Source organism: Pimephales promelas, chromosome 22, assembly GCF_988280905.1.
Source record: "Pimephales promelas chromosome 22, fPimPro1.hap1.1, whole genome shotgun sequence".
Taxonomy (NCBI): Eukaryota; Metazoa; Chordata; class Actinopteri; order Cypriniformes; family Leuciscidae; genus Pimephales; species Pimephales promelas.
This window is the reverse complement of record NC_142790.1, coordinates 21,008,493-21,035,315: the sequence shown is the minus strand read 5'-3', so window position 1 is coordinate 21,035,315 and position 26,823 is coordinate 21,008,493. Positions and strand designations below refer to the sequence as shown.

General features: G+C 37.8%; 3 protein-coding genes across 3 annotated transcripts; 2 read left to right on the top strand and 1 right to left on the bottom strand.

Annotated features, from left to right (window-relative positions):
* The first annotated feature begins 798 nt into the window (after positions 1-798).
* On the top strand, positions 799-1,797 carry ndufb4 (NADH:ubiquinone oxidoreductase subunit B4). The gene is made up of 3 exons (XM_039684460.2): positions 799-1,013; positions 1,425-1,571; positions 1,658-1,797. The coding sequence occupies exons 1-3, from the start codon at positions 837-839 to the stop codon at positions 1,718-1,720; spliced, it is 387 nt and encodes a 128-aa protein (XP_039540394.1). The 5' UTR covers positions 799-836; the 3' UTR covers positions 1,721-1,797.
* Positions 1,798-2,515: 718 nt separating this feature from the next.
* On the bottom strand, positions 2,516-9,845 carry hgd (homogentisate 1,2-dioxygenase). The gene is made up of 13 exons (XM_039685124.2): positions 9,646-9,845; positions 8,434-8,505; positions 8,266-8,354; positions 7,994-8,159; positions 7,823-7,914; positions 7,277-7,311; positions 7,053-7,132; positions 6,322-6,421; positions 6,101-6,225; positions 4,942-5,046; positions 3,099-3,225; positions 2,827-3,008; positions 2,516-2,748 (listed from the first exon to the last, which is right to left on the bottom strand). Exons 1-13 carry the CDS (start codon positions 9,658-9,660, stop codon positions 2,605-2,607), a joined length of 1,332 nt encoding a protein of 443 aa, XP_039541058.2. The 5' UTR covers positions 9,661-9,845; the 3' UTR covers positions 2,516-2,604.
* Positions 9,846-18,067: 8,222 nt separating this feature from the next.
* Positions 18,068-25,626, top strand: arxa (aristaless related homeobox a). Its single transcript, XM_039684458.2, has 5 exons — positions 18,068-18,656; positions 19,356-19,905; positions 21,614-21,659; positions 23,400-23,725; positions 24,431-25,626. Exons 1-5 carry the CDS (start codon positions 18,473-18,475, stop codon positions 24,684-24,686), a joined length of 1,362 nt encoding a protein of 453 aa, XP_039540392.2. The 5' UTR covers positions 18,068-18,472; the 3' UTR covers positions 24,687-25,626.
* Positions 25,627-26,823: the final 1,197 nt, after the last annotated feature.

The window sequence follows — 26,823 nt, the reverse complement described above, 5'->3', positions numbered from 1 at the left end:
AATCCAGACTTTTCAAAAATGGAGGCTGCCATCATGATGATTTCAAGATCAGAGGACATTCTAGAAATATTAGTAAGTATGCATTTATAAAAATATTTTATTAAAATATGTAAAATCTCCAAGTTATCAACATAACACCACAGACACAAATAAAGTGCGACACATGAAATTGTCAGGAATTTAGCTAACTTTTAAAAAATTTATAAGAAAAAATGTACTCACCATGCACCCCTCAGATCCATCAACCAGCACCTGCCATGACCTTTACACACAGGAAGTAGTCCAAACAGCCTTCCCCCTTTTCTGACATCCATTGATGTAACACCACAGACATGAATTTGGGGAACACTACTTTTTTCGTGAATAATACAAAATATGTATTTTTAAAACAATTTGTTAAAATTGTACATGTTAAATAAAAAACTAGCCCTATATTCATAATATAACCACTTTTTTTGTTAAAAATGTTATATTGTTGTAATTAAATTCCATGAAATGCAATCTCTCAAACTCAATTAAATATGTATTTTAAAACTAAAAAATTATCTATTAATAGTGCACAAATCGTGTTTATCCAACAGAATACAAAAATGAAAACATTTTATAATTTATTGGTATTTAAACTTAAGTTCATTTCAACTGTTGTAAAGTAGAGGGACACCACTTGCCACCACAAATGAAGAATGACCCAAAACAGAAAATGTAAAAATCTAATTAAAAACATTTACAAAAACTATAAGCGAGATGTTCTGAAATACCGCGAGACTCCTGAATGTGACGGCAGCCAATCAGATTTTTCCTTTTTTGTCGGGGCGTGTTGTTCGCCGTTCGCAGTCATGGCGGACTACAAAGAGGCTCCTTTGGCTACACGGCCAAAAACATTAGATCCAGCCGAATATTACAATCTTTCACCTGAGTACCGGCGGGCTGAGGAGGCTAGACTGGCTCTGCGTTCACGACTGAAGAGGCAGTATCTGTTGCAGCTAAACAATCCTCATCGGCAAGAGCTTATTGTAAGACGAACCCCAGAGCAGTTTAAAAACATTAGCATCGAGTAAAACGGTTACAATGAATCTATATCGATTTGATTGCATATGGTAACAAACGTATCATTTTATTGTGTCATTATAAATATTTATTTAATACACATTCCGGTTTTAGAAGCATCGGTTTTTAAATATTGAACCCTAAGTGAGTGACCTTCAATGCTCCCTGGCTAGTAGTTATTAATGCTGTCAGCTTGTTTTGGTCCTCCAGTTTCACTTGTCTTTACGTAGAAAAATCACATTCGTCATCCTAAGTGTGTTGTTTGCCAAAGTATTATTTAAAATACTGACAATTGCATTATTGAAACGTTCAGCAGACAGCAGGTAACCTGACGTGTTTGAAACCAGGTGATAAACTCCCATGTGTTTTATTCGTAGGAGGATCCTGCTCTTACTAGGTGGATATATGCGCGCGGAAATCACGTCTATTCCAACTTCAGAGCAACTGGTAGAACATCATTGATGGGTGGCTTGTTTGGAGTTTTACCTCTCTTCGTCTTGTACTTTGTCTTTAAGACAGACAGGGTGAGTTGAAATACACATCAATGTATGAATTATGCTTATTGACAATTACAAAGTTTATATTATTTTTTTTCCTCCTATCTTTTCAGGACAAAAGGGAGGCCAAGATAAAGGCAGGAACCTATGAGCGCCCCTATAAGCTGTCATCCTAAAAGAATTTTCTGATTTCACTGCTTATTATAAATAGTACTTGTAATTATATACTAAATAAAATACTTTATTGTTGAAACTTGTTTTATCACCTTTATTGACAAATAATAAGAAATCACACTGTATTTTTGTCATTTAATTTGGTTTTATTGGTTATATTCCAATAGCAGGTTTTATTGTGAAACCTCTTATGTAGTGTTAAAGCCATTGTGAACCACTGATCGACATGTCAGGCAAATAAAATATTATGATGACTGGCATTCCCTCGAGTTTATCCTTCAAATGGTCTTTGTTTCCTGTTTACACTTCTGGGCTTCGGGGTCTATACGACCCCAACAATTGATTATTTGTTCAAAAAATATACATTTTTAATCATACAAATAATATATCATTTTGTTTTGTTTACTTCTCATCTATTCATTAATGCTGTGTTTTTGGAAAAATAAAGTACTTTTGTATCCATATACCACACAATTCCTCAACTACACCATTAGCTTGCATTTGAAATATTATTTTTTTTATGATGCATTGCATTTATGCTCTAGTACTAGGCCTTCATTTTTGTGTAAAAAATGTCAGATTTATTCTGTTTTTTGTTGTTGTTTTTTTTTTTGACATATGTAGAAAATATATTTAGTTGTTTTGTTTTTTTCACATTTCCCATTCATTCAAGTGTGGGGACCCTGAAGACCAGAAGTGTAAACATTTTTTTACATATTTTCAGAACAACTGAATCAAGCCCAGTTTTAGTTTGTGTATAGATAGATAATATATCACAAAATCTTATTCCACTAAGATGAAGGGAACCTTTTTTATTAAGTAAAAGTCGATTGGGCTCGTATAGACCCCATGACCTGATTGAAGGCTACACCATGTACGTCATGTTTTATTTGCTGCTGGGTTTCCAGTTTGGATTGAAGTGACTCTTTAATGTCTCCCAGCATTTATAGTAGTTCTTATCTAGACGTTGACAGGTGTCCAATCCCCACTTGGTCACGGCCATGCTGAAGGATGACTCAAACATGAATGCCTGTTGGATACAGCATTGTTTAAAATCTGATCTGGCCTTTTACATGATGCATTATAAAACAAAACATCTAAACATTACCATAGTGCCCTCAGCAACTCGCTCTGGTTCAAGAAGAGCTGTGCTGTTCTTCTCAAAACAGTCGACATCAGGGCCATGTGGAGTCATTATGCTGTGGAGACTGGCTCCTCCAGGCTGGAAACCCTCTTCCTTTGCTTCATAGTGGCCTTTGATTAATCCCATAAACTCGCTCATGCAGTTCCCTTTTAGCACAGATAGAAGGCGCTCATCAACCGCTTAAAACTTCACTTGGTTCCAATACAAGTAGTACGTGGTCAACAGTGCTGACTTACTATGGTAGTAGGGGGGGCGAAAGGTACGGTCAGCTACACCCCAGCGAGGGGGAAAGATCACAAAATCTGCAATGGCCACACCTGGGCGAGTGGACTTGGCTGTCAAAACGGTAAAAATCGAGGGATCCTGGGAATAAACAGTCAGGTAACGTTAATTTGATTGAGAGTGCAAATGTGTTGATTTTGTAAATGTCATCACTTACTCTCTCTCAGGTTGTTCTAAACCTGTAGGAGTTTATTTTTTATTGTTTATGTTTATATCACAAACGGATATTTTAAATAATGCTGGTAACCAAGCAGTTGATGGTCATTGACTTTGACTCACACGGTATCCCCCCCCCCCCCCTCCCCTCCCTAACGTTACTAGGCTACTATGAATAGGGTGACCAACTGTCCTGTTTTCCCAGGAGGACAAGTCCTCTTTTCAAATAACAATATAACAATTTTCTATCCATACAGAGGAGGCATAACCTACTTTAAATGTATTGAAATTAATAAGGTATCTTTGAGTAAGTTAAACTTCGAGTATCATTTGAGTAGGCCCATCTGTTTGCCGGGCCGAGTGTCCTGGTTTTTGGTAATCAAAATATGGTCACCCTAACTATGAAGTCAGTGGCTAGTTAACTGTCTGGTTACCAACATTCTTTAAAATATCTTGTTTTTGTTCAACAGAAGAAAGAAACTTATACAGCTTTGGAAAAACATGAGGGTGGGTAGCCTAATGCCGAGTTCAAACTGAACGATTTTAGGCCCGAATTTCGAATGCCGACAGGTTACGGTCGATAGCCGACAAATGCCCGAAATCATCAGTAGTAGCACCTCATTGCAGTACACAAGATCCAGTCGGATCCAGATCTAAGGGGTGGAGTTGGGTGGGTTTAGGGATCACCATAGATCACGGATGGAGCTGGGTAGGTTTAGGGGTGGGTTTAGGGATCAGGGGGTGGAGCTGGGTAGGGTTAGGTATATGTAGGGTGGGAGGAGTTGGATCTGGATCCGACTCCTCCCCGTGGATTTCATGTTCTGCAGTGAGGACTATCTCGAAATCATAGGCACATCGGTGCTCGTTCACAATCAGTGACAATCACGCAGTGTGAATTTATCAAAGACACGATTCTGAATCACAGAGTGAGATATTTGGCATGCTAAATATGTGGAGGTGTCGGAGATTTAAAATCCTGCTGTTTGAAAGTGTTTTGGCTGAAAACTACATATCGGTGATGATTACCTGCTGCAGCCAATGAGAGAGCAAGGACAGCGGGATGTTCGAGGAGGAGTTATAGACCACCAGATAGAGATATATTTACAATTATATAACGAACAGAAACAAAGCAAAAACATGTGCTTGACCTGCAGCAAATTGCAAAATTATTTATTTACCCCCAACTCTCTTTGCAGAACACACAATCCTTGCTCCCCGTGAGTCCCCAACCATTTCCTCCTGCATAAGCTGTTTTTTTTCTTTTCTCCTTTTTGCTGCAAATCAACGCAGACAATTTTGATCTCAATCTTCTTTCAGCCTATCATTTTTTAATAACAATTTAGCACGTGTGATCTTGCGTTATTTTGTGTTTGGTTGTGAAACGTAGTTTGCGGACCAGATAGAAGTTGTCTGTGATTCTTTTGTCTTTTGTCATGGAGTGTAAAACCTGTTGCCGACCCATCGTGAAGTGTGCACACACCAGCAACTGAATGTTACCCCAGATAGTCACACAGTGTGAAAAGAACAATGACCGGCTACTTTAAAAATCGTGCAGTGTGAACTCGGTGATGCCAATTTTTTTTTCAAAAATGGGTGAACTATCCCTTTCAGACTTCAAATAAAGCAAATTAGGCTACTCACAGCGTGATCAAACGCTACACAGTTGACGGCCATGAAGTTCTCCAGCTTGTATTTGTACGGTGTGTAGTTTCCATGCCACGCCACCACATTAAATGGTGAAAAGTCCTATTAGAACACAATTAAAATGACAAAAACATGGGTACTGCAAGTAATATTAAACCACATTGTTAATTTATGTTGGCTTTGAGTATTTAATCAATAGGCTACTGATGTCAAACTCAAAATACCGAGACCCTACGATCAATATCCTCAATAAAACGTTGCTCTGCACTTGCACTTGAAATAGTAGGTTACAGGGCGAAACAATGTCTTCGTTAAAAAACGCAATTGTATACACCCTTCGCTTGATAATGTTGCAGCACTGCAGGCAGGTTTTGAATGCTGCTTGCAAAATCAATATAATTCATTAAAGAAAGACTGCCTGCTGTCCTGACCCTCATGGCCCCCCTGTTGTTTCAACCCACCCACATGTACAAACACACGCGTGCACGCATCCAGGTAAAGCATCAGCTGTACACACAAACACAAATCCAGCGACTCAAACAAGAACACGGCTGTTTTTGCTGTTACATTCAGTCACACAAAGACACTCTCTGTGCACCCTGGGGTTTCTGGGACCCCAAGGTTTGTAATCTCACAGGCATAACAGTTCTTGGGATAACTCTACCAGACTCTATTAAAACGAAGAAAAAAACAAACTCATACACACAAAACAAACATATTTTCCCAGTCAAGCAAATAATAAGCTAATTTAAGCAATTTTAGCTCTCAGTTGGAGGACAAAACAACAGGATAAGGCAGTACCTTCTCCTTCAAGACTGTAAACCATTTAAACCAAGTATAGATAATGGGACCTGTCTGTTTCAATGTATAGATGTGCTCTAACTGCATTTTTTTTTTTTTGTTCGATACAATGTTGATACTGCTTTGATGCTACTTTTTCTTTCTCTAATTTGCTCCTGACAGATGTAGAAAGTCAATTATTCACTCGACAGGACACGGGGAAATAAATTCAGTGCAAAATGAATGCTATCTTGATCTTATTAAAAACATATCCACCATGGATTGTAGAGATTGTGTGCAATCCATAAATATTCAGTGCTTTATTGATGCAGCAGTGTGAGTAATGGAAATTACTAATGACACGATAATTTCATACCTGTTGACATGAAAAGAGCTTTCCCTGGTACTTGTTGACAATGGTGTAACCGGTAGCTACAGTACGGTCCTCGTACCAAGCCACAGGCGTTTGGAAGTCCCTGGGGTTAGCCAGTCCATTAGCCCCTGCATTGTAGAACCAAATTAATGGACTTTTCCCAGCAGCCAATGAAATAAATATATTATTCAGACGCATTAAATAAGAAATTGTGTTGTACATACCAATAGGACCCAGGTCAGGCAGCTCAAAATGAGCTCCAAAAACCTCTAGAATGTATCCCCTGGTCTCTCCAGACACATCAACACTAAAACGCATCCCTTGCTAAAAAAAAAAAAAAAAAAAAAAAAACATAAATAATTTGTTGTTCATCAGAATATTGAATGCAAATGAACGCACTCTACCATTCAAATGTCTGGGTTGAGTACGATTTTCTTTTTTTTAAGAAATTACTTTTATTTAGACAATAAAGATTACATTGATACAAAAAAGTATATCTAAAATAAATTCTATTCTTTTCAGATTTCCTTTCAACAATGAATCCTTGAGAAATTTAATATCATATGTAACATGTATATTAGGCAGCACAACTGTTTTGAATATTAATAATGAATGTTTCTTGAGCACTAAATCAGCATATTAAAATGATTTCTAAAGGATCATGTGACACTGAAGACTGGAATAATGATGCTGAAAATTAAGCTTATAGCATCACAAGAATGAATTACATTTAAAATGTTGGCAAAATATAAGTTATTTTAAATTGTAAAATAAGAGAACAAAAACATAAACGGTAGGGTAGTACATTAATACAGTTTTGTTAAACTCTAATAATATTTCACAATATCATTGTTTTCACTTACTTTAGATAAAATAAATGCAGCCTTGGTGAGCATAAAAACATTTAAAAGTTATACCGATTACGAAATATTAGATATAGGTATTCGAGTGGCACCTGAATGACACAAATCTCATTGGGCTCCACCATCATCTTCCCAAACTCTGTAGTAATCAGGATTTCACCTTGTTGAGGTACTGAACACACAGATTGCAGTGTTAATTAAAAGACATTACAACAAAATCACTTTTAAATGCATCGATATAAACTATTAATCCAGAAAGATAAAAAATAATAATAATAATGGGAAAAAATGGCAATGAATAAGACCACAAGCTGACCAATAAGAAGATCCCCATCTGCATTTTGGAAACATCTATGAAAAGAAAAAAGAACCATCTTACAAATAACATAATGAACAAAGAATTAAAGGGATAGTTCACCCAAAAATTAAAGGGTTAAAATTAAATTTAGAAGCTCTAACGTGTTGCATAACATGAGAATGAACCGCATTGGTCCTCGTACGTAAGCGATCATGCTTGAGCTTCCGTTTACCACAACAGATCTGTGAGTTGTGTTTATGTGAATAAAAGCCTTACTTTAATCTGTTCATCATATAAAGCGATCATGTCTCTTTAGAACATTTGGACTAAACCTCTCAATTCCTACAGATTAGTTTTGATCTCTTTGTAAACTTTTTGTTTACAAAGCTGTCTATGGAGGGACAGAAAGCTCTCAGATGTGTTCCAAAGAGGAGCGAAATTCTTACAGGTTTGGAATGACATGAAGGGTGAGTAATTATGACATAATTTTCATTTTGGGGTGAATTATCCCTTTAAGGTCATTCCCTTTAAATCATTGATGAGTTGAATCCAATTCAAACTGACCTGTCAGTCATTGAAGTGTTACAGGTGTACATGTGGATGGCGATTCCATTACGAGATTTTGAGTCTCCAGCTCCACAGACAGTATGTAGACCCTAAAAATATCAAATTAATGTTGGGACCGAAGAGTATTAAAATATGAAGGACAGTATGTGTAAGAATGAAATCTTTTACCGATATAAAATCCACTTTTTTCTCTGAAGTTTTGGGGATGTTAAACGGCTTCCATCGTAGCTGGTTGGGGTCAGGCTCCACTTCATTCCAGTTCTCTGTGAGATCTCCACAGCTCATCGGAGTGAAAGGTTTGTGGCGCACAGACGGTAAAATGCGGTACAGCCAGCTATAAAAAACATTAGTGTGCTATGCTCAGTTCTTACAAATCTTAAGAGTTTAGATTGGACTGTTATGTTACAAACTGACATTTTTCTAAGCTACATAACATATACCTTCGCTTATTGGTCGACCGTGGGCAAGTGAAGGCAGATCCAGAGAGTTGCTCAGCGTATAGGCCATATGGACACACTTGTGGATTGTTCTATAAGACAATAATGTAAACTGAGCATTTGATGTGCAATGTTTATAAGTCAGGCAGGTGATTTTGGTTTTGGTATTACCTGTCCCTCAGGTAGAGATCCTGGACAGCGAGGGTCTTCAGAGGCAAATTCATTGCCAAAACCACTCATGTACTGCAACACAGTTATTTGACTAGGGTAAGTTAATTTTATTTGTAGAATGATCTAGATGGCAAAAGGTGATTAATAAGTATAGTAATGGCAAATAAAGCTGTGTAGAACCATCCCAGTATCTCCTCCATCCTATGACGAGTGAGCGACAACAAATGTGCTTAGTCATGATGCATTTGCAGATGTGTTCAGAGCAGCTCTTAAAGATTTCAAATAAGATTGAATAGGCTAACTGACAACATAACATATTGAGGGGTAAAATATGATGATAAACAATAATTATATAAGATTTCAACTGAAAACACCGGCATTTTTTCTTTATCGGTCAGTTGTTTACATTCTTGCCTACAAGAAGACAATTGACATCATCAAGAGCCCACTTTTGGTAGACTATGCTAAAATCTTGACATTAGGCCTTTGTTCTATAAAACAAATAATCTGAAAAGCATTCATAAACCTGTAGCCTACAGCTTTACAGTGGAGCAGTGATTAACCTCATCTGGGCAGCTGCAGATTCCAGTGATCTGATTGGTCAGGTTGGAACGCCCTCCAGATCCTCCTCATGCAGCAGTGTTATTTGAATCAATTACATTCGAATCGGTTCTCTTCAATTTGCTTCAACTAACCAGTTCATACAACTAGTTGAGCGATATATTTATTCCCAAGTTTTATTAATTATGATGTTTGTTGTAATGAAATGTATTGCAGTTAAGTTTGTTGATTAGTTCTACAATTCAGCTCATAAAACAATAAAGTAACTTTAATATTTCCATTTCCATTAAACAAAACAGAAATTCATGTAGCCTTTTCTTTAGGTTTCTACCGATCTACGTATGGCTAAATGTTAGGAAACGAAGCACAAACCGGGTTTTTGAATCATTTTTAGCGAATCATTGAAAAGATTCGACTCAAAATAAAGATTCGGACATCACCATAGTCAGAGGATGTGCTTGTGAAGTGAGTCTCCAGCAAAACATAAAAACCAAGCAGTTTTATGTTTGGTATATAGACTAGAATATGTGTGTGTAAAAAAAAAAATGTATGAAAAAAAGATCTTAAATTACTGGATAAAGCCGATAAATAAAACTGGATTAGGCGATACTAGGGTATGTAGGCTAAATGTATAATCCAACGTGCACTTACCTTTAGACCAGCCATGTGCGTTATATGCTGATAGCCTAGTAATATTTAAACTTTTCGAAATGAACTGCAACTTTTCACAAATGACACAGAAGATCTTCCGTCCCTTGAATCCGCTCGTACCGAGTCAGCGCTCTCTCCCTGCAGAGGACCGAGGGAGGAACTTCGGTCGTATTTACGTTTTTCTCAATATGGTTTTAATTAGACTCAGACACGACTCGTGACGCAACCCGAGATTTGGGCAACGTTGAAGAGGGAGGCGAGGTTTAATGTACACAAATCGTTCAAAGAATGACCCCTGCCCTGGCATAGGTTCAGCAAATGTCAGGCAGGCAAGATCGTAAAGTCCATTTCTCAGTCCTTTTACAAATGCACGTAGGCCACTGAAACTTGAAACTTTGGCAAAAACATGTCCCATTAAAAAAAGTACTAATTCTGTTGTAAATTAATTAACATTTTCATGAATGAAAAGAATCAAGTTTATAATCAGGGGGTCCTTTGCACATATGTAAGGTTCTTTTATATGTTTATTTTTCATTTTTATTAATTTAATGATTATATGTTGGCCCATTGCCCACAAAATCAGGTGTCCTCGGATAGGAGATAATCATTTCAAATTGATTAAAAAAAACAAAAAGGAATAATTGAATTGAATAATATATTTACCACACGAAAGAGTACATTGTAATATGTATTAAAAACTACAAACAGTGAGTTTTGAACAATATTTACTATTATTTTGTGTTTGTTCAAAATGTGTCCCACATATTCGTCACCACCGTCAGATATTTATAAAAAGCAATAAAACTACAAGGTCAACTACATTTCTGAGGACCCTATTTTCAAACCTTCAGCTTTACTGCATGCTTCAAGATCACTCAAGCTCCCGTAATTTTGCTATTTTCTCTTAAACTTGTTCATATATTTGGGCACTGCTACTGTCACAACCATAACATGTCAACACCGTCTCTTTTGTGTAGAAAATATTAGATTATAACATAAATGTATGCTTTTTTAAGAAGAGGTCACAAGTCTATACTGGAAATCTGTACGTTGTACGTGCTTCGCACTGCACTTTGAGTAGGCCAGAGCTATTCAAATGCTGTAGTTGTTTCCATAATTTAAACATAGCCAACAGGGTTTTGTGTGTAAGTTCCACAGTATGACACCGAACTCGGGCACGGGTCCAATTGTGCATTTCTTTCTGAGAAAATGAATAGGCGTAATAAAAAACAGAAAACAATATCACGTCGAATCAATTTGCCTCTTTCATTCCACACACTATTCCCTTTTCTCTCATCTTTTGGGGAGGTGATGTGTTGGTGGGGTAAATTATGGCAATTCTCATGGTGAGGCGCAAATAAACTCAGAGCGGCAGAAGTAACTGTTCTCCACTGAAGCGTGCAGCTGTGCCGAGACTCCCGCTGGCAGGCCGTTTAGGTGCTGTGCTCAAGTCGAGAAAGACTAATGCCGGAAAATATCTCGACCCAGTCTGCGGAAATTGATCTGCTCCTCAGGGAAAAAATGACTGATTTTAATTTTGTCACGCCTTTTTCTCTCTCTCTCCCCCTAGTCTTTCTTAAAGTAAGCCACGTTCTTCCACAGGCAATAGAGTGACAAAAATGGCCCATGATAGGTGCACAGATGAGCAAGAGTATTTTCTGCAATATAGCCTTGATGTTCTCCCCCCCTGGACAAACTACATGTTGATGGACTTGAAATCAGTCCCCCACACATTCCGTTCAGAGCAATTCACAATCACAGGACGATTTAAGGCGATCCGTAAATCGTGACAATTCAGGATAGATGGTACAGCTAGTGTGTATGAATTTTTTTTTTTTGGAACAACCCCAAACCGAGCCTGATGCATGAGCAAGCGTATGATAAATATGCTTCAAAATGCTGCATCCTGATCTCTCTCACCTCCCGCTGCATTTGCACCGGCAGTAGTTCCACTTACCGCCGAATAGATTTGCTGAGACACCCACTGTCCCCTTTTAAAATGAAGAGCAACTGGCCTTGTTAAGGGAGTCTCTCCAGTGGCTGTAATGTTATGCAAATGGTTTAATATGAAGATAAAGACTGTAGCGGCATGCCACGCTCAACCAGTTCAAGCCCCGGTGGATCCTCAGAGCCTTCACTAATGAGAGAGGGATTATTCTGGAGTCATTAAATGGTGCCCTCCCTGACATCTCTCCCCTCCTCCCCCGGTTATGCCCATTAATGCACTGTACACAGACTTTAGAGATACCTTTTACCACCGGCTTCTGGTTTTTTACACATCAGAATGTCACTGAATAGCAAATTACATTCTCTTCCCACAGAGAAAATTGCTTTTGAATCGCTTAGTTATAAAGATTTTTTTTTTTTTTTTTTAAGGGGGGGTTGGGTATATGCAAAAACATAATTACTTGTGTTGAAAATCACATTGGCAGTTGTTGGAGCTGGTTGCTCAGAAAACTTATTTAAGGAATTATGTGGAAATGCATCTGTGTGTGTTTGTTTGGACAAAAATTCACTTTTATAGATGCATTAAGTATAACATCGCACAAGTTGAGCTAGAGCTGTAATGGTTCAGATGTGGGCCCTAATATCAAAGAACAGCATGGATCCAGGTAATATCTGATTGCAAATGCACCAACAACACCATGCAGCCACGCGAGTTGCCTCAAACTCATCATTCTAAGCTCAAGGAGGAAATCTGCATTTGCGTTTAGAAGAAAACAATGAATTGAGATGAGAATGAAACAAAAAAGTGGATGACCACCATCACATGTCCACTGTGGCTTTTTGACCCTGTTAAATTCCTGTTGTCGCAAACAGGGGTGAGAGCTCTCCATGAGCCCAAGGGACAGACCGAATTTACTGTTACTACTTCCTAACCACAGGGACTCCAAGCACCAAGAAATGGAGAAGTAAGAAATCCAATATAGATTGCATGGCTTCACTCGGCTCCCCATCGTGCGGTTCAGAGCTCAAAAGGTTTTTGTCTCTCCCACTAAATTGGTCTGGAGGGCTTGGAGAGCAGTCGACTTCTACTAATGATGCCCTCTGATAGATTCATATAAAATTCTTGGCCTTTTCACACATACACATCTCTGGCTATCGCAGGCACACAAACACAGCGAAATATCCCCTTTTATCACAGTCAGCCACCCCTGACCACTTCCAATCTGCCAGCTACAGGGGAGCAAAACAAACATAACTATGAGAGCTAGAATTCTGAAGGAGAAAAAGAAAGAGGGGAATAGAATAACTGGCTTCGTGCGGAGGCAGTGACTGGAGACAGGGACGGAGCTGGACTGAGCCAGAGGAGAGTTTGTCACAGCAGCCATTACCATCACAGCTGAACTCCAGAGAAGCCATCTCAACGCCACACAGGAAGCTAATTTCATTTGAGATGAAGTCACTGATGAACTGCTGTGGATTATCCCCCTATAAGTATCCACAGACCTCATTAACTATACCCCAAGACATCATGTTTGGTGCGTTATCAACATCTCATGGGCCTTGATGAATTATAGGCTAGCACATTTTTTTTGCTAAGTTTTAGCCTCGGTGCAAGGCCAGTTTTGGGGTTTTTCCAATTTTCCTCTGATGCTTTACCAGTCCACTAGATGTCAGTAGAACCAATACAACATATTTGGTATTAGCCACTGGCCATTTATCAAAACAGTTGGAACATTTTGGCACTACATTCAATTTTAAGCAAATGTCTCTAAAAATGTCTTGTGGTGTAACCTATCAAATAAAAAGTAAAACGAGTAGGCTACAAAAAAGTGCAAAAGTAAACTGAGTGTACACTTTTTTTCCCTCAAAAATAAAAATAAGTGGAGTCTAAATAGGTCATTTTACATAACAAATTAACTTCTTGCATATGATTCCTCTTTAAATAATTTGGCAGACAAAAAGTTCTTCAAATATAAGTGGTATTTTAAACAAATGGTTGAATAAATTAATGAACTGCCTACTTCTGCCAACATTTCTTTTATGAAGAATGTCTACCTTTTAATAAGACTTTTTTTTTCTTCCGTTTTACAATCTCACATAAGCCTAGCCTACAACATAGCATAGGCTATATATTTTACTTAAAGCTTCACAAAAATAATAATTTTGATTCATAAAATAAAAAGATGTTCGTCATAGCCTACTGAAGATAGGCTATGTAGGCTATAGCAAGAAATGTATATATGAAATTATTTTTATTTCTGAATAACTCAATTGATTGGGATAAAAATAAATTCGTATCATTGACCCATGACCTCATATGTGTCAAGATGGTATGGTACAATATTTTTCCAACTTAGACTACATGACCTTCTGTGATGTTCTCCGGCTCATGATAAAACGAAAGAGATTTTTTCTTCCCGTTGAAAACCTCTTGATTACTTCTTTTATACGAATGTCTAAATGTCATTAATTTCCTTGTGTCGTTTTTACAAAATTTACATAAAACTCAGACAAGGTCAGATAGCAGCTAAGTCTCTAATTCACTCTAATCAACTTTCATTTGCATGGCGATATTTGCGCGCGTTATTGACGCTAACTGAATAAATGGACTTCTTCAAATTCAAGGGGAGAGGTTTTAATAAGCTCATAGGAGAAGAAGAATAATTTGCATGTATTACTTTGATTAACTTAATAAAGGATTGTCATTCTTGAATTTAGACATTCATATTCTTTCCAAGAAGCAATCAATAAAGGGCAAGAGCCTCTTTAGATCATCAAGTCAAGTCAAGTCACATTTATTTTTGTGGACAATTCATCATTGTCGATCATCGATCATCAGCGCACACGAACTCTCTTTTCAGGCAAAAACTAAAAATATAGCCTATATAAAATAAATAATTGCTAAGTGCAGAAGCCCCTGTGAACTTCTTCAGACCTAAACGATAATACGATCGGAGCCGCAAAATTGTTCCAACTCATATTTGTGACCTTTCAACCCAAATGCATTATTAAAGAAGCCATTCCACGCTTCGCGTTCCACAAATCGATAAGAATGCAGAGGAGAACTCACAGTCTCCTGTAATCTACAAAAAAATGCATTCAGATTTATGAAATGATGCGCAAAAATTGAAAACTTGACAAACTACCAAATGGGGACTGATCTCAACTGAATGATCTCTGCACGGTAATATTAGAGGGGAGATGGGGTCTATCCAGCATCAAAAAGGCCTGAATGCATTCTTTACAAGTATAAATATGTTATGTTAAAATCGCGCTTCCACGTGACGTTTTTGTAATAATAAAACTTGGATTAGCTATAGGCTAAATCAGATTGAGCGAAATAACAGCCAGCGAACAGAAGTCACGATCGCCTGAGGAGGTTACTATAGCAACAGTTCGCCGTTCGCCGTAAGATCATGCAAAAATCAAAACAACTTTATTTAGAACTTCTTTATAGGCTATTTGCGTCATAAATAACCACTGAATAGTCAGCTCCTACACTTCGGGTGACCGGTCCGAGAAAAAATTGTAGTATAGTATAGGCCATATGTTTACGAGAAAAGGTGACGATCGAAAACCTGTAACCTAATTGTATTCAATATCAAAACTAGATAAAACTTAAAGTGCACAACAATGACTTATTGTTAGAAGACTGTTGTGATTATTGCCTAATGAATGACTCGCATAATTTTGCAAATTAAATCAATTAAATGTAATTTAATATGGTCATGTATTTTACAGTTCCATTGTTACATGTTACATGCTTACCATAAAATAACCGTAAATTATGCATATTTGCATGCAACGAACTAACCCTCAACCAAATCCAAATCCCAAAATTATAGAATGTAGACTATGTTAATTAATATTAGGCCTACTCGGTTCTAATTACACTGTATAACACCTTAAAATAAAGTGTAACCAAATAAAGTGTAACCGATTGGGATTAGGATTAAAGCGCCCATGCTCACATAATTGAGTACAGTCACAGAATTCGGCACAACACCGGAAAACCTATCAAAATGGATCAATATCAACTTATCGCTCACTCTGCACATAAGCATCTTTCTGGAACCCCACCAAATAGCTAAACAATAATCATTTGGCATGCAAACAATAAAACAATTGTGATCCTATTTACTTGTGACTTCAATGACAGGATAATCTTTGGTTAAAGTGTTTGAGTTGTCTTTCCTCTTCCTCCTTCTCTCCCTATTTTTTAAATAAATTCAAATTATCGAGTCAGATGAACAAAATTAGAGTCCTTTTGTTTTTTATTAGTGCGTATTACTGGTGAAAATTACAGATGATCATTGCGTTCTAGATTGCTATTGTTGTTCCGATCATCGACTGTCATTCTAAACTTAAACTAACAAAGTCATTAAATTGACTCCCTCGCGCTCTCATTATGCGTGGTGTTAATAACCGCTAATTAACTTTGCTTACGCGCGAGTCTGAGAGCACGTCTTTTTGTTCGCCCTTTCAAGCAGAGCAGCATCCAATTAAGTCACAGCAACAGGAATGAAGACACACCACCTCTGGAGCAGAACTGTCATCAGTGTGGCTCCTAAATTCAATACGGAGCCGCTAACCACACAGGAACCACTAGGCAGTAGCCTAACTAATTAATAATCTGAACTTACTTTAGATAGATAGATAGATAGATAGATAGATAGATAGATAGATAGATAGATAGATAGATAGATAGATAGATAGATAGATAGATAGATAGATAGATAGATAGAGATAGATAGATAGATAGATAGATAGATAGATAGATAGATAGATAGATAGATAGATAGATAGATAGATTTAAGAAAACATGTTTTAAATTAATACGCAACTATGTTATCCGTGATTATCCATAATCAAAACGAAATGTGGCAGAAACTTTCCACATGAATTACAACTGATGATTTAAAATAGCGTCAATCATCATCATGCAGTTTTCGTTTAGTTTTTGCTCTACTGACTGGCTTTACCCATGAGCGCTTTTGTTAACACCAGGAGATGGCGCTGCTTGAAAACGTGGGAGTGATAGTCTAGCCTATATTAAGGATTTAGACACAGCTGTTGAGCGGTTGGTATAACATCACCGAAACTATGTAAAGTGTCACCTACTGTTAGGCCTACTTAGTTTGAGAAAATATTCTTGTTATCGGAACAGGGGGTGGTTTGCATGCGTATAGCCAAAACCCAACGGATTATGGGCCATGTAAACCCTTGCAAAACAGAAGACGATTGTAGAAATTATCAAGTTAGGCTGTTGTGAAAATATGACACACTGTGGTATCGGGTAATAGAGGAGCGTGAAACTGACTGGCACCCACTAACAGCTTGCCTGCCCGCACGTAGAGCGCTAAATAGACTCAGGACTGAATATGGGAAAATTGCGCATTTTTTTCAGATGCGTGCGTGTAATTAGTGCATTTAAACAAAGCGCGGATGTCCTGCTGGCGGTAATAGTCCCTGACATTTCTTTTCTTGGGTTAATAACAGAGCGCGTATAAATGAATCAAATTGTGCCCCCAAATTACATAGCGACTTTAAATACCCGTCTGCATTACGCGCCTGTTTGGGAACGAGGGAAATGTCTTATATTGTTATTATTGTCATTACTCAGTTCTGTTGATCTGCTTAGATGATGCTGAAGTTTGAGGGAAAAAAATAATTCGTCCTAACAGTGCATGATTTTACTGTTGTTTTATGAAGAATATTGAAGGGCATTTTTTTTTTTTCAAAGTCCAATTAAAGCCAAACATCATCAGTAGGGTATTCTCATACAGTCTCACGACCCTAATCTCACCAGAGCAGAATCATATAACCTATGAAGAGGAGAGTGTAAATTGCAGCTCCGTTGCAAGTTTGGGATTGAATTGTGAAAATGATCCTTTTAACATTGATGGGTCTGAGCGGCGAGCTGCGGATGGGTCATGCCATCCGCAGCAGGTTAAATAGACTTTCATTTAAAATTACATTCTCAATCTGTCTCTTCAGTCTTCTGGAGTCTAGGTGCCTGTAACAGGGGCCTATTATCACCACCCTCACTTTTTAAGTCAATCATCTATGGCTATCTGATCGCTTCGCTCTGAGAGGAGCAATGAGGCTGCGTATGCGCACAGAGGGTCCAGGTGAGCGATACACACGGTCAGGCCTTGAGTTGCTTTGACTATGGCACAGAGAGTATAAAATAATATTCTACACACACACAGACCAATATTTAGCCTATAAACTCTGTCCATTATTAAAATTCCTAAAAATATATATAATTTTTTTGGAATAGAGAGCACAAGATAATAGAACACTAATAGAAAAAAGTAGGCTAATGTTTTTTAAAAAAATTTTTTTATAGAAACTAATTTTTAAATGACAGTGTATTTTAATAGGCATGTGATTCACATATATATTTTGTATATATTTGATATTTGTAAATAATGATAATAATAATTAATAATAATAATAAATTAGTTATGATTAAAAATCAAAACATCCAGAATCACAATATACAAAACGTGAATGTAAATAGATACATACAACCTCAGGATTTAATCTCCAGCGTTATATTTATTATTTTATATGAATCTAATTTCAGTCTAAATGTGGAGGTGCTTATCCAGTAACTTCAGTAATCCATCACAACATTCGCTGAGTTCATACTGTTTAACTTTAATAGAAAAATATATAAAGATCCCCCTTGTTCCCTTGGGAGCCAATCAGATTTGCGTTACACGTCAATGCAACAGAATGGAGAGCGGAGCTACTGCGGATCAGTGCATATAGCATTAGCGGCCAGGGTGGAATAGGCAAGAGAGACGTTTCAGATACAGTGCGAGAGAGAGTAACAGTCTCCCACTCGAGCACAACCTTGGACGATACAAACATGAGTAGTCAGTACGACGACGAGAGCCGTGACCGAAGCGAATGTAAAAGCAAGTCGCCCACCGTGCTTTCCTCCTACTGTATAGACAGTATACTGGGCAGAAGAAGCCCGTGTAAAGTCAGACAACTCGCAGCGCAAAGTTTGCCAGCACCCGTCAGACAGGACCACGACCAGTCAACCGAAGGTAAGCCCTTTAACGTTATTTCTACTTCTGTTGTGCTGTTTTACGTTTTGTCAGTCAGGAGCATTCATAAAATGTGTACAGAAGTTGGGTCCTGGTCAGAAGCAACAGCTTGGAGCGCCTCTGGGGCGTGAAAATAGAGTCCTGAAAGTTTTAAGAACCTCTCTGATTAAAAAATAAATTCAAAGAAACAGCCTTGAAACGCTTCATTCGTTAAAATACAGGTTTTAAAGGTGGGTTACGCAATTGCTATAAGAAAACGAGCCCTCTGGGCTTCTTAATGGATACTTTTGCCAACCAAGAAGTAAAACCTTTTTTTTTTACTTAAATTAAAAGTTTTTGGCCATGCAATCATTCAGTACCATGGTATATACCAAAATACCATCTGATAGTAACACCATCACTATACAGTCGGGTATTGAAGAAACTATTTTTTTTTATCGTAGCCCTAGCTATATAATAATCTTTAAAAAAAAAAAAAAAAAACCGTATGCAGCAAAATGGTATCAAAAACGTACATTTCTATCATGTGTATAATATGTATACCCCCACAAGCTGAACAGGGGAGTGTGCGTATTATGCTTCTTTTTATATATATATATATATATATATATATATATATATATATATATATATATATATATATATATATATATACTGTTTTGAGTTAACAAAAAATGTGATATTGTTTTATTTTTCTAGTTACCTCGAAAGAGAACTCGTTTGACTCGGACATGAACCTGCCGCCCAAACTGCGCCGGCTATACGGCCCTGGGGGGAAGTACCTGGACTCCGGGAGGGGGTTTCACGAGCACCTAGAGAAGGGTGAGAGGGAGAGACTGCTGGATCAAACCTGTGAGAGTCTCAAAATCAGCCACGCGCCACAAGTTAGCATCAGCCGTAGCAAGTCGTACAGGGAGAACGCGCCCTTCAGCCAGAGTGATGAAGGCCAGAGTCCCGAGCACACGACCCAGGAACTGGTGGAGCTCAGCACTCTGAAGTTTGAAGAGGATGTTGTCAAAGAGGAGGCGTGCGGAGACGCAAATCTGTCTCCGAAGGATGAAGAGAGCATGCACAACGATGGGGATGTAAAAGATGGAGAGGACAGTGTGTGTCTATCGGCCGGCAGCGACTCGGAGGAAGGGATGCTTAAAAGAAAGCAGAGAAGATACAGGACTACCTTCACCAGCTATCAGCTGGAGGAACTGGAGAGGGCCTTCCAAAAAACACACTACCCTGATGTGTTCACCAGGTATACCGCACGCTTTAACACGTAAATTAAGCAAGATGATGTTTAAGCAGAGTGTTAAAATATTTTGACGAAAACAGAATAGGCCTATTCATGTAGCTAATGAATACGATGCGTTAGACTTTTTTTAAAAAATATAAAACATATCTATAAAAAAAAACAACAAATTTATATAGCCTAGTTTAATCTGTATTTACTTTTAATCGAAAAACAAACATCACGAATCGAAATACATAGGCTATATCGAGAGAAACATCACTAATCATTTTTTTTTTAAATCGAATACATAGGCCAACTAAACATTTAAGGTAAATATTTAAATTATATTTTGAACATTTTGAAAATATAAATGTAAAAAATACAAAGCCCAATATATATATATAGCCTATATATATATATTTAGAAAACATTTAATGATGTAAACATTGATAAATTAAAAAAGTGTGGATTCATGAACCAAAACATTTGTGTGTGTGTATATATATATATATATATATATATATATATATATAGTCCGTTTAAAAGATGCATGTATTCTTTATATTCTGAAAATGCTTTGTTATATTTGCTTTGTTAAAATAATATTTACCGGTTAGTAGCCTAACGTTAAATCTGGAATACAATCGGCGTGCAATTCTGTACAATATGAGAGAATAATCACTGAAATGTATACTCGTTTATGTCCTGTACAATTTATTCTTATACGAGAGTTACTCAAATTATTCTCTATGGGTCAGATAGTTAATATGGGCCTTAAAAGAGCATAGGCCACTCTCAAATGTGTAAATAAATATTAAGTTTATTTAAAGTGTGACTGTTGTAAGATGGTAAAGGGGTTTTGGGCCCATTTTGATTTTCATTGGCTTATTTTTGTGTTCATGTAGGCCAAATTGTGGAACAGCATTAGAAAAGTGAGGCACAAAATACCGACAAGACAAACTGAATTATTGGCTAATTAACATGGTTTCAAATAAAATACCATAATAAAAGTAAGTCTAATTTTAATACGAATGTGATGTAGGCCTATTAACTGATATTAATTTATGTTCTAAAGTTATGCATGGGCTATACAATTATTTGAGTTTATTATAAAATATTGCTGTAGCCTACATTTGATGTTTTTATTGATAATGAAAATAATAGTTGACGAAAACTGAACATTGATAAGAATTTAGTTTTTGAATTTTGAAATTTTGCCCCACATTTATTCGTTATTAGTAGTCACTTGCATGAAAGAAAAATAATCAATATGTCTATTAAATATATATATATAGGCCTATATATATATATATATATATATATATATATATATATATATAAAAACATCAGTCTGCCTAACTACAAATTTGCCCGAGGACCGTTGTTCTTTAAACAAAATGTTCGTTGTTGATCTTGAAATATCGATGTTTATATTGACGTGGTAGATAATTGTCATAAATTTAGCCAGGTATATTTTCAGTAAATGCGCAATTGTCATATAATAGTCTAGATGCCATTATTTCCATCATTATGTAGTTACAGTCAGCTTTTCCCAACGAAACAACCCATTATGAAACACGTACAAGTTTTCCGTTCGATTCTCATCAGCCCTAAATTGCTTTCATAGGTTTCCGACAATTTAGGTAAAATCTGTTTTCTTACGTTGTTTGTGGGGTTGAAAAAAATAAAAATCCCTTGCACACATTTTGATGAACTACATTTTCTTTTGCAGAGAGGAGCTCGCGATGAGGCTGGATCTGACAGAAGCGCGCGTGCAAGTAAGTGCTTACTTTTCTTTCTTTTTTAAGCACAAAATAGATCGAATTTAAATGCACAATAATATTAACGTGTAGCCTACTGCTTTAAAACAGATGAGAACCTTAACTTCATTCAGACGTTAAAAGGATTTAAATTGCAGCGATCTGAGAGAAATTACCTAGCCTATAATATGACAACTTCTCGGCATTTTAAAGGTAAAGATTAACTACATGATGTGAGCCTGCGAATTCTTGCGATTTGCTTATTGGCGTTAAGACAATATACCTAATGGTCTATTTTTAATTTCATTTTAAAATGACAATCGTAAACTTGGTTAAATGACCCTGTACGTCATAGCAAGGTCCTTCCTGTTATCGAAAGTTATTATACACAATAGAGCGAACATTTTAGCGGCAATTACACAGACGCCCCTGATTCATAAAAGCGCACTTAGCGAGAGAGCAAACACTGCTATTCCAGGGAGAAAATGGTGTTTGAATTCTCATCGCCGGCGCGGGGGAGAGGGAGGGGTAGGGGGGATAATGCTATTTGATTTCCCATTTTGTGATTGCAATAGACCGGCATTGATCCGATGCTTTGCACTTGGAACGAGTGAGAGACTATTAAGGGTGTTTGCCACCCCTCCTTTCTCTATTCAAAGCGTGGCTCGCATGTTCAAGCCCAACTCTCATAACCAAAGAGACAGTGCAAACACGAGGAAGCTACCAGGGTTATTGGCCATGTAAAACAACAGATGTCAATTTGGAGATGTGGGAGAACAAATCACTTAACAGGCTCGATCAGGAGGTGATAAAGCTAATAAATGCCCCAGGGGCCACGTAATATGGCGAAATGGTTTGGAGCATGTGTGAGGGGCCAAGGTCCCTTTTGGTTCGTCTGTTGACACTTTCCTTCATTATGAAGTCCCTGCCTGCAGGTCATGTTCTTGTGGCACAACCTGGTGGGGTTTAGCAGGATAGGAGGGGGAATCGTGGGAAAGTTAAATAGCCTTTTGGAAGCAACTCACATTTAGAGGAATTTCATTTAAAGTGCATTAATTGTTATTGGATGCTGTTCCGACATCTTTTGTTAACACGGCTCTTAATTACCAAGCTCCACCCTGTTTTTTGCTCTACCCGAACTAGATTTTAATTAGCAAAGTTAGGGTAACAGACCGTAAGTTTAGGGCCATGTAATTACCCTTGACTTCCAGCCTATTTGTCACCTCATTAAAGCGAACCAAATATTGCACATGAACAAGAGCGACAAGCTCATGCTTAAACGACCATGCAGGCTGTCAGGTGGAATATTAATGGCTCTGGATCTGAAATGTGAAGGGACAATTTTCAACTTCTCAAGGCCAACTATTTAAAGGGATACTCCACCCAAAAATGAAAGATCTGTCATCATTTACTCATTTTCAAGTTGTTGCAAACCTGTATGAGTTTCTTTCTTCTGCTGGACACAAAGGAAGATATTTTGAAGAATGATGGGAACCAAACAGTTGTTTGGCACCATTGACTTCCATAGTAGAAAAAAAATACTATAGATCTCAATGGTGATGTCAATAGTTCAAAATATCTCCCTTTGTGTTCTGCGGAAAGAAAGAAACTCATACAGGTTTGCAATAACTTGAGGGTGATGAAGACAGAATTTTCATTTTTGGGAGCTGGTTTGTGATTTCAAATTTAGTAGCATAGTCAAATTAGCTGCATTACAGCAGTCAACAGTAAAGTTTGGACTTCTTTCTCAAATCTCAGGTTTGGTTTCAAAACCGAAGGGCAAAGTGGAGGAAACGTGAAAAGGCAGGAGTTCAGGCTCACCCCTCGGGCCTGCCCTTTCCTGGGCCTCTGGCAGCCGCTCACCCCCTGAGCCACTACCTAGAAGGAGGACCTTTCCCACCTCACCCTCACCCTGCTCTGGAGTCAGCATGGACTGCCGCGGCCGCTGCTGCTGCTGCATTCCCAGGCCTGGCTCCACCCCCAAACAGCTCCGGCCTCTCTCCCGCCACACCCCTCGGCCTAGGAACCTTCCTGGGCACAGCGATGTTTAGGCATCCAGCCTTTATTGGACCCACTTTTGGAAGGTAAAGACAATTCGCAATAAGTCATCATTGTTCTTATACTACACTCTTAAAAAAAAAAGGTTTTGAAAAAATGTGTCATAGAAAAACCAAGAATCTTTTAAAGTTCTAAAACTATTTTTTTTTCTTAGTGTGAAAACATTTTAATAATCTAAACAACTTTTAAAGGGATAGTTCACCCAAAAATGAAAATCCGTCATCATTTACTCTCAAGTTCTTCCAAACCTGTATACATTTCTTTCTTCTGCTGAACACAAAATAAGACATTTTGAAGAATGATTGTGGGCCCAATTGACTTCCATAGTTTGGGGAATACATACCATGGAAGTCAATGGGCCCATCCACTGTTAACTGTTTGGTTACTGTCATTTGGTTACTGTTCAGCATGAAGAAAGAAATGTAAACAGGTTTGGAACAACGTGAGGATGAGTAAATGATGACAGAATTTTCATTTTGGGCGAACTATCCCTTTAAGAAAGAAGCTTTTGAGCAATGGAAAATTTCCATGGAGGCTAAAGGTTCTTCTTGAAAAAATATGCCAATAAAGAACTGTGTATATAGCAATATATAGCAATAATAATCACACATAAAAATGGATATGACTCTTATTTTGTACTCAGGATTAAAATTGTGTTGTATAATCATTGGTGTGAGCATGTTTATGAGTGCAGTACATTGTATCACAGGAACTGGCTCTCTTCTCTTTAGACTCTTCTCAAGTATGGGTCCTCTGACCAGTGCTTCCACAGCCGCCGCTCTCTTGCGCCAAACTGCACCGCCAGTGGAGGGTCCCGTGCAGCCGCCGGCAAACCTGCCAGACCCGCCATCTTCCTCATCCTCTATGGCCGCCGACCGCAGGGCATCCAGCATTGCAGCGCTGCGTCTCAAAGCAAAGGAACATTCGGCCCAGTTGACCCAACTGAACATCCTGCCGTCCGGCACTGCAGGAAAGGAAGTATGCTGATCCTTCTCCTTAAAAACACAACAAAATATTAAAGAAACCATCTCAACAAAAAGCACAACCAAATCCATATAGCACTAGCACACCGGAGACCCATCCGACTCTGGAGTCATCGCCACTTCACAGAACCGCCCACTGGACATCATCACTAAATTTTACACAGTGCATCAAACATGTTTCAAAACCCTGAACATAAAGATTCTGAGTGTATTTTAGGCACCTCAGAGGGTCAGTTAGGAAAGCTGTGCTTGGTAAAGTCATTAAATCAATCCAGTCTTTTGGGTCTGGAGCAAATGTGGCAAAAGACACATTTACACCCACACAGAGAAGAACTACACTGCAATACACCGAGAACTATCATTTCTTCCCAGTCTACTCTCAGTGCTGAAGCAGAGATGGGTCAATATGCCAAAGGGAACTGCCACAACCTGCTACCCATCCTGAACCATATCCGTTCAAGTTTGGCCTCAGTATTGACAAAGTAAATCCAATTTCTGAGAATGAATCCTAAGCTTTACTTTCTGTTTTCAACACTTATGTTAAATATATTTAGGAGGAAAAAATAATGAAAAAGAAATGCTGTTTGTTTTAAGGATGAACAATGTGAAAATTTTAACTTTAGCCTGTTTACTGATCTGTTAAGGGTATCCTGTATATATAGCTCTGTTTTAAAATGAATGAAGGGGGGGCAAAATGACATGAAAAAAAAAATAGTTTATTTCAAAAGATGTTTTGAGAAAACGCTCTCCTTGTAGTGCTGTAGGAATGGTTTCTCGTAGATTCACCCTCTGTTCGTTTGATTCAAATTTTAGATTTTTAGATGATTATTTATGTCTGACCGGTAGAGAACTTGAAATCCAGACCGGGAAGTTTTGCTATTCAGTCAGAGTTTTCCCTGTCACGCGCAGGGACAAGTCGGAATAAAAGAAACTGGTGAAACAAACCCTTCTGTATTATTTACAACTGATCATGCGAATTTAATATAGGCATTTATCGTGTTAAAAATGAAAAGTGTCGATCACAAAAAATAGCATCTGTTATTTATTTTTTTAAATGCTTGAAAAGACAATATTTCACACACACACACACAAAAAAATCAGCTAGTTTTACAACCAAAACCAGCTAGATTTAATGAGTTTCTAGAAATAGCCTATCTTATTCAGTGTTAGTCCGGAGAAAAAAGTTTTTAAGTGGCCACTTTAAAACATGAATCAATTAGTTTCAGTGTAATGCTGTGGCTAACTGCAATCATACAGGCTAAATTATACACATGTTGTGGAAACAGACTTTTTGTTTGTTTCAGTTTGCTATAAATGATTGAGCATAATATATGTCCACAATAATCAAAATAACGTTTTATTTTTATTTAGTCTGATGATGATATTCATGACGGCTCTATTATCCAACCCTTGACAAAAAGCGCCTTGTAATTATTCCGCCATCTCATCCGTTGTAGGCCTTACAACTTGTAGAGGTGCTAAATTGGACGCAACATCTGTACATGCCCAACACAGTTAAGTCCTTTTCTCATTAATGATGTAACAAGCAGTTTATCAAAGTCTTTCTTTCGAATTCCTTATTTAATTCCCCAAATCCCTCTCCGTTGGATCTCACGCGCGAAACGATGCCATTACGGCAATCAATGCGCTCCATTCAAACGAAGTCATTTTCGCCCATTTGACCCGTCCATGGTGTCGAACCAAATCGCGTGAAATTACCTCAAGGATTAATTTTCTCCTTTATCGCGCGCGCCGCTGAAAAGATTTCTCTTTTCCTTGTTTTACCCACGCTAATCCGTTTCATTATGACGCCACAAACAAGCAGGATCAGTGAAGATGGAAACGACCGAAATGAAGACGGGTTGGGAGGCGTGAGGGGATCAGTGCTCCTATAACGCCCAACAAATTGTTCTAAACATCGCGCGTCAAGGACCCCCCTCTTGCAGCAAGTCCGTATTAAACATGTTGGCATGCGAGAATATGTTCAAAGGAGCATTAAGCAAAGGAAACCAATTTTCTCTCCAGTGCTATACCTCCAAGCGAGGTGCATAGACTTTTTTTTTTAACCCCCCCTCTATTTGTAGAAGGGACCACTGGAGCGTGCAACCCACTTATGTTGGGATTTTTATGAGATTTTCTAG

Excerpts from the sequence above, each read along its gene's own strand:
- ndufb4 (XM_039684460.2), top strand. The coding sequence starts at position 837 with ATGGCGGACTACAAAGAGGCTCCTTTGGCTACACGGCCAAAAACATTA. Across the intron at positions 1,014-1,424 it reads CTCATCGGCAAGAGCTTATT|GAGGATCCTGCTCTTACTAG; the intron begins GTAAGACGAACC and ends TTTTATTCGTAG. Across the intron at positions 1,572-1,657 it reads TTGTCTTTAAGACAGACAGG|GACAAAAGGGAGGCCAAGAT; the intron begins GTGAGTTGAAAT and ends CTATCTTTTCAG.
- hgd (XM_039685124.2), bottom strand. Across the intron at positions 3,226-4,941 it reads GTGTAGCGTTTGATCACGCT|GATCCCTCGATTTTTACCGT; the intron begins GTGAGTAGCCTA and ends GTTTATTCCCAG. Across the intron at positions 2,749-2,826 it reads GAGTTGCTGAGGGCACTATG|GCATTCATGTTTGAGTCATC; the intron begins GTAATGTTTAGA and ends TGTATCCAACAG.
- arxa (XM_039684458.2), top strand. The coding sequence starts at position 18,473 with ATGAGTAGTCAGTACGACGACGAGAGCCGTGACCGAAGCGAATGTAAA. Across the intron at positions 18,657-19,355 it reads CCACGACCAGTCAACCGAAG|TTACCTCGAAAGAGAACTCG; the intron begins GTAAGCCCTTTA and ends TTATTTTTCTAG. Across the intron at positions 23,726-24,430 it reads ATTGGACCCACTTTTGGAAG|ACTCTTCTCAAGTATGGGTC; the intron begins GTAAAGACAATT and ends TCTTCTCTTTAG.